This window comes from Centropristis striata, chromosome 9 (assembly GCF_030273125.1).
Source record: "Centropristis striata isolate RG_2023a ecotype Rhode Island chromosome 9, C.striata_1.0, whole genome shotgun sequence".
In the NCBI taxonomy this organism is placed as follows: Eukaryota; Metazoa; Chordata; class Actinopteri; order Perciformes; family Serranidae; genus Centropristis; species Centropristis striata.
In genome coordinates, this window is record NC_081525.1 from 18,920,019 (window position 1) to 18,928,081 (window position 8,063).

General features: G+C 35.6%; 1 protein-coding gene across 1 annotated transcript; it reads right to left on the reverse strand.

Moving 5' to 3' along the window:
* Positions 1-2,680: 2,680 nt before the first annotated feature.
* sgcb (sarcoglycan, beta (dystrophin-associated glycoprotein)) lies at positions 2,681-6,937 on the reverse strand. Its single transcript, XM_059341211.1, has 6 exons — positions 6,896-6,937; positions 5,340-5,549; positions 5,055-5,240; positions 4,749-4,940; positions 4,209-4,340; positions 2,681-3,752 (listed from the first exon to the last, which is right to left on the reverse strand). Exons 1-6 carry the CDS (start codon positions 6,908-6,910, stop codon positions 3,552-3,554), a joined length of 936 nt encoding a protein of 311 aa, XP_059197194.1. The 5' UTR covers positions 6,911-6,937; the 3' UTR covers positions 2,681-3,551.
* Between the last annotated feature and the right edge of the window lie 1,126 nt (positions 6,938-8,063).

Genomic DNA, 8,063 nt, shown 5'->3' on the forward strand with positions numbered 1-8,063 from the left:
CATGAAAATGTTTGTCACTCTGACCGTACTGCTACAATGTATGTTAATTCGACTGATTACTCTCATTCAATTTCTATGGTTCTGTTTGGCTAACCTAAGTTTATTTTTTATATTAAACTTAGGTTTTTATATTTTTATATTATATTTTATAATATTTATATTTTATATTATTTTTTTTTGGGGGGGGGGGGATTGAAGGCTTGAATTCTATCGAATCCCTGCTGCGAAAAGCACTTGGCCTCAGTATAGCAATTCTATTGATTATTGATTATATTCTATAAGTTTTGTGTGGTATAATATGTAGGATTATTAGTTTCTATAACTTTTCATACAGAACGTATTTTGTCAGGTGTTGGAAAGTAACTGTACATTTACTCAAGGTACATTTTTTTGGAGAAATATAATGATAAGAACAAACATAGCTCATAAGAGTTTAATTTAAGAGCTGATATCTAGCCATTTTCCATGGTTTTCTTGATATCTATTTTGGTTATTATCAAGAAAACCATGGAAAATGACTAGATACCAGCTCTTAAATTAAACTCTTATGAGCTATGTTTGTTCTTACCATTATATTTCTCCAAAAAAATGTACCTTTAGTTGTACCAGGCATTAAAAAGAGCAACAAATTGAAGAAAACAAGGGTGGTCTAATCATTTTTTATATGACTGTATAAAGTAGTTAAATTATCTCCACCTTGACCAACCAATGTCTAATAATCAACAGGGGTAATTCTGTCTAATGAGTGCTCTTACTGCTAATACTGCTGTGCTTTAAAACCCTTCAGGTGCTGTGACAGTGTTTTATATATGGCTGTATTTCCATACTACACTGACTCACCCTGTGGGAGTTCCTCTAGCTGATTCCTCTCAACAGATAGCAGCTGCAGGGTGGGGGCCCAAGATACACATCCGCGTCCTCTCCAAGGTCTCAAGCGATGTAGGTGTCTACCTCTGACATAAACGCTTCTCCGTATGCAGAGAGACAAATGTGTGATACTGTTGTTTCCCAGCCATACATTCCTGAGGTTGGGATGTGGTCGGTCGAGAGTTGCAGAGTCGAGGAGGTTGTGGGACAAGTCTAGATCAGTGATAGAGTCTTGGATGTGTTGGGGCACCAAGGAAAGGCCAGCAGAGGAGCAGTTCAAGAGAAGACCTGTCTGACAAGTGCAGGACTCTGGACAGGAAGGGAGGGGAGAGGAGCAATGGAGCCCAGAGGAGACGAGGAGCAGCACAGCAGCCAGAAACGGCCCCTGTGCCCCTGCCATCACACCCTGTCCTGAGAGTACACATAGATCATGAGTGATTCATATGAGATTCAAAAATTAATTATTAACATTAGAATGTTGTATGAACAGTGGTGGAAAGTAACTAAGTACATTTACTCAAGAACTGTACTTTTTTGAGTACAATTTTGAGGTACTTGTACTTTGTTGTTTTCCACTTAATGTAACTTTAAACTTGTACTTAACTACATTTTGAAGTGAATATTGTACTTTTTACTCCACTGCATTTAGCTCACAGCTTTAGTTACTTTTCAGGTCGAGATTTAACATTAAAAAAACCATACATTTAGAGTGATATGACATTTGTTCAAATTAAACCTCATAACAGTATGTTAAAAAGATAAAGTTAATCCTACCTTGAGAAAATTAAAATGCTGCTTACATAAATGCATCAATAATAATGACAACTCAATAATATATATGGAATATATATATTAAACAATCTGAGTTGGTCCATTCTGCATAACAAGTACTTTTACTTTTGATACTTTAAGTACATGTTGATGCTGATACTTTTGTACTTTTACTTGAGTAAGTTTTGAAAGCAGGACTTTTACTTGTAGTAGAGTCATTCAACAGTGTGGTATTAGTACTTTTATTTAACTAAGGGATCTGAATACTTTTTCCACCACTGTGTATGAACAATATAATAAATGCTAAAATCACTATAAGACAAAACTCAAAACTTACATGGCTCATAATGGCAACAAATTAACATAAAATTATAGAATTCACTGATGTACAATAATATTAACAGCAAAATAACTAAAAAAACATCACTCACCTGTGTGTCCACTTTATACCCAGCTGACAGGAAAACTTGTGACTGTCTTTTCACACCCACTACTTCCAGTGTATTGACTTTGACTGTCTCTGGCAGCTCTGATCAAAGTCTGAAGAGTAATTTTGCTGCGTCGAGCTTAAACATGCACCTGCCCTTAAGATGCCATTCTGTGATTTATTCAATCATTTACACGTCGAGTTAATGTCTTACTGTGATTGTTTCTCTCTTCAAGTATGACACATAACTATGATACTGAAAGTTTATGGCGAAGAGAACCATGCCCCGGCTGCACATTCTATTAGATAATAAAACAGCATAACGAGGCACAGTATGCTTTTATGGCTTTAAATGACCATGTTAACACGAGACATATCCTGAAACCAATGATAAGAAGTTTCACATGGCAACATGTTTCTTTATTGAAACAAACATAGCAATGAAATGTTGGACATTTTTTCAAATAAGGCTGATTGCCATTTTCTTTGTTTTTTTTTTCCTTTCATTTAGTTGATGAAAAATACACAACAAACATCAGGTCTGTTATACTCTGAAAACAAATACTTTATGACATTTCAACATCAGCACTGTTATAAAACAGAAAAGACAATCCAATGTGAAATAAAAGTCAAATATTTTATATTATATTGCACAAAATTCAAACCACTCAATAAAGGCTTCAAACCAAACTACTGATTTAAACTTTCCTGATATTTATCAACACTTTAAAGAGATTTGCATTATTCTGTAGCACACACTCTCCTTCTGTTTTTCAATATTGTATTATTTCAATGTAAAAAAGGTTTTGCAACAAAATTAGAATATTACATATATATGATATTCTGTATCATCCCTTGTGAATCCATTGGCACGTGCATGATAGACAGTCCAAGAGAGAGACCTACTCTGCTTTAGTGTTATTAAATCACTTGATCTTGTGTTTTATCCAAAATTAAATTTTACATACAGCACTGTAATCATGTAGTGTCTCATACCTGTCAGTGAATAAAATCATGAAAAAAATCAAACAAAGCTGCCAAAAACAATGAACAAATAAAATCTTACACAACCCCTCTACAAGGTGTTGTATTTTAGTAATACTGGACGGTAAGGCAGAAAGTAACACTGTAGCTTCTAATTCCTATCACTGAGCAGTGTATACCACAGTATGATGTGAAATGTAGGAGTGTTATGTAATGATATGGCATTAGGATTTTTTTTAGATAAAGTTGGCACACCTGCAGAACAATAAAAATACTTCAGCGATTACAAGTTTGTTCATATCTTTGGCCAAGTGGCAATAATCTGTAACACAATTCTTGTTTGGTGAACAAAATGAGGAATACAGAATTTGTCAGGTGAACTGCAGAGGTATTATTATGTGCAATAATGTCCTACAGAGTTTTTTATGTATGCAAATTTGTAATGTAACTTCAGTGGTGACATACTGTAGGGACATATAGAAGCAGACTCCAGTTAAATCTCCTAGTGATTTCTTCTACATGGGTTATCTGAAGTCTGGCAGCCCATGTTGGGATATTTCACCTGCACACGGAACAGAGTCCCATCTGCACACATGCAGAGCTTGTACCTCTCCATGCCTTCATCGAAATACACGTCTCCTGCGGAGTTAGGGATGCGTGTGGCATTGAACATAACCGATCCATTGAGGACGATGCTGTTCTCCTGCAAACAGAAAATTCAGATATAACAGCTTTGAACCGTAATCATGCAATGATTTTTTTTCTGCACACTTATGTCAAACAGAAAAACTTATGCTGCTAATATTGACTGTCTTGCACTATTATAACTTCTAACTTATACATAACTTTTCTGCTACTTCCTAAATTTACACAGTGAACTCTTATTCTCTTATTGTTTATTTTTAAATGTCTTCATCCACTGTGCACTTTATTTATTGTCTACTTTAGTGTTAGGATAGGTTTGTCTCTATTTGTTGTGGTTGTGCACTTTACTGTTTACTTTAAGTGTTAAAAATGTCTTGTCTTGTCTTCACTATTCACAGAATTGACAATTAAGCTGAATTTGAATTTGACTTTGAATTATCTGAAAAATCTACATTTTAAAAGAAAAAAGGGGATTTGTACCAAAGTGGAAAACCTTGCTACACTTCATACTTACAGCCCTGAGCTCGATGCCTCCACCCATTTTAAACTCAACAGTCCGGCCCATGATGTTGACTCCCTCGTTTCCACGAATGATGGCCTTGCTGTCCCCTTTAATGTTCAGGTCACTTGCTGCATTGCTGGTGATCTAAAATCAGAGAAAAAACATGCAAATTGAAATTGTCAAAATTGTGCTGCCTGGCCCTGTTAACACAAACAACAGCATATTTGCATCAATCTGCCATGACACAGAATATGCCGAAAGTACAATGTAAAGGCAAGTTTTTTTTAAAAATTCCGGCTTTCGCTCTGTTGCATTGTAAAAACATCTCCATCAGGGAACACAGCTTTGAGTCCTATTCATCAGCTTTGCACACCTGCTTATCTTTCACATTCTCTCACACTTTGTCAGCAATGGCAAATTGCAAACTTTGGTTGGGACACTCAGGGACATTCATATACTTATTCTGAAGATACTCCAAAATGGTCTCTAATAATAAATTAGTTTATTTATTCTTTTGCAACACCCATCAGACATCATTAGCAATATACTCACCCTTTCTGTTGAAGCCTTTTTAACACTGAGAACTTTGACTCCTTTAGGCAAATGAAACTCGTGGTTTTCAAAGTCTGTGCTGAAGTATGTGTTCTGTGTGCGAGGGTCTGTGAAAGATATGCCAACATCACTGACGACTGAGGTCTTGTCCTTCTCCACACTCAGCTTAGTGGTGCCTTGCTGGAACACAACCTAGAACAAGATAAGTTAAGATAAGATACAATAAGATAACAGAAGACAAGATAACTCAATCAATCACACATTCGATAAATTCCTTACATACTCTAAGTGTACTCTGTTTCTCACCGGATTATTGTTGCCGACAAGGACTAGGTCCTGGTCCTTGCGGCCTCCTACTGTGCTCTTGTGCAGTGGGTGAACAATGCCCATGTCCGCCTTCTGTTTGAAGCGCAGCAGACCATTCTCATGGAACTCCATACTGTCGCACCCATTCGGACCAATACGGATCACTGTCCATATTACCAGAGTGATCTGAGGGAAAGTAAAATAATAGCATTTAAAAAGACCATTATACATGCAACAACACATAATGATCAATAAATGTGCAATCAAGTACATTCTAGTACTCACAATTAGGTTAATTAAGGCGAGGAGGAAGAGGAGGACAACAATGCAAACAGCCATGTTTCCCTTGCGTCCTCTCAGCCCTGTCTTATGAAGACGTTCTTCTTCTATGGGTACATAGCCTGCTTTGAAATTACTGTTGTGTTCCTTATTAATAGTGCGTCTCTCTATAGCTTTCTCCCTCATGGACTTCTTCACCGGCCCATTGGAGCTCTCCTGGAAGGCAAAACAATCTCTGAGTTGTGACACTAAAATGTATATTTTTTGCAGTAAGGAGTAGAAGTAGGGGAAAACATTGATTCAACATAGTATAGCGGTATTTTGCGTGGCAATATTATATCAATTCATAGCTGCCAAGTATCGATATTTAGTGTTCCGATAGCCGGTGTTTGCCTTTTTTTTTGGATGTCGTAGCGGGCTCACTTTTAGGAATATACTGGAGATACTGGTATCATATGAAACTAGAAGATCTAAGGAATCTATAGGTACAGTGTCAGGATATTGTGTCGGGAAATTGTCGAAATAACGCTGCAAAGTTAGGCTATTTTATGTTTCATTCAAAAAAATTCTTAGCAGTGAAGCTTAAAGTTGAGGAAAGTTTGAGAAAATGCTGCAATTGTTGTCGTCCATACATGTTTGATGTCAGTTAAATTAAGTTTGACTGAATCCTTTGTTGGTCGGCCTGTGGGTTTGACTGTCATTGTGGGGAAATAAAAAAATAAATAAAAATTTCTCTTATTTGACAAAACAATTCTTGATTGAATTGAATTTTGTGGACACAAAATGTAGTTAATAGTATCGTATCCTGACTCAAGTATCGGGAATAAAATCGTATCCTGGGGCCTCTGCTGATTCACACCTCTAGTAAGGAGTACCATTAGGAATTAATTATATCATTAAATTACACATAAACTTATCTATTTCCTTATGTATACTTAGTTTTATATTAAGACCAGAATTTAAAATCAAATCCACCTCTCCATTATTACCCCCAAATTACAGTTTAATTATCATACACAAAAAGGTAATATAGTCTCTGCTTTTAAAAAATATGTGGCAGTCCCTGTGTATGAAATGAACCACCAATGTACAATAACTGTCTGTAATTATATAAAACTTTATGTTTTAGCTCCGACTTATTGTCAGTGTTTCTTGTGCTCTGCTCTGTTGGAATGTATCTCAGTTAAATGCCCCTCGACTGCCTGTCTGTGGCCAGAACTAAAAATAAACTGCACTCATTTTAGCAGCAAAATAGAAACACAAGACACTCAACTGCCTCAATATCACTTATCTTCTACGCTCTTTATAGTAGCAAAATGACTTTGCTGTCTAACATCTAGTCTGCTAGAATAATAGCATTTTTATTACCATATAACGCTAACGTTAGCTATAATAAAAGCGAAGGCCGGTATTTATTACATATAGGGCCGACAAACCCCCCGGTATGATTATATTTATAACTTTAGGTTATTCCAGAATATACAGCATTGCTTTCTTGACAAACACCTTTGAAAAGACGGAGTAAAATGCAATAAAAACAACAAATATTGAACATAACGGACCTGTTCAGACGCCATGTTGACCCTCCCTCTCCTGCTAGCAGAGTGACAGGGGACATACCACTTTTCACAGTAGAGGGCGGAAAATACTTTTATGTTGTGAGTTATTAAAGGGTCAGTGGTTCATTGTTTTGCTTATGAATAAAAATATAATGTGAGTACGAACAAGAAGAAACCTTTGGCGATTTTTATTTGCACAGAACCTGCTCCAAAAAGTACGTTTCTATGATAATAAAAGATGGTATATTCCAAGTTCAACCAGCCAATGACGGAAGGATCCCAAAATAGAAAAACATGTCCATTCATATTTTCCATACGTAAACTGCCAAGCGGGCCATAACACTCCCATCCAAGCTCTCTCTATTATTTATAGTCTATGCAATTATTTAACAATAAAATATAAGCAGTGTTTGGTAAAAAGTAACAAACAAACCTATTAAATAGGAACAATAATAACACAGCTCTAATTATAATAAGATTATCTATCTTTTGAATGTGGCTTCTGCAGATTAGAATTGGACAGCGAATTGTGTGAAATAATAATAATAATAATAGTAATGATAATAAATAAATAAATAAAAAGGTAATGCTGTACAGGTACTTTACAATATGGATATTATGCGACATAAATATGGAATAAATATATTTTTAATAATAATAATAATGATAATAAAAATATATACCACTTTAATACTTTTTTGCCTGTTATGGTTACTTACTGTTAATAAACTAACAATTAAGTAATTTTGTTTTATTATATTATTATTACTACTAAGATTATTACTATTATACCTATATTAAATATAAATAGGCCTATGTCCCGAAATGGGCATTAGTATAGTTTAGCAATAAAACAATACATCTAGGCCTGTGGCTTGCACCTATGCGGTACTCTGCTCCTTGTTCTTTGTTTCAGGATAAAATGACTCATGTGATCATGTAATTTAGACCACTTGTTGCACTCCTAAATCTGCTTTAATCTGACAAAACTCCCTGCTACTGAAATATAATCGGATTTAATCCAACACAGCCACTTAGTCAGAAGATATGTTCATCATGTAGCCTATATCTGCGTTACTGGGCCACAGGGTTTACTCTGGGGGCCTTTGGTGTCGTTTGACAGTATGACATTACAATCGTATTTACATCACAGGAGAACAGAAGCTGCAGG

Bases quoted from the DNA above. Each gene is read 5' to 3' on its own strand.
- sgcb (XM_059341211.1), bottom strand. The intron at 5,241-5,339 runs GTGAGTACTAGA...ACTTTCCCTCAG, and splicing joins TCGCCTTAATTAACCTAATT to ATCACTCTGGTAATATGGAC. The intron at 4,341-4,748 runs GTGAGTATATTG...CTCTGATTTTAG, and splicing joins AAAAGGCTTCAACAGAAAGG to ATCACCAGCAATGCAGCAAG.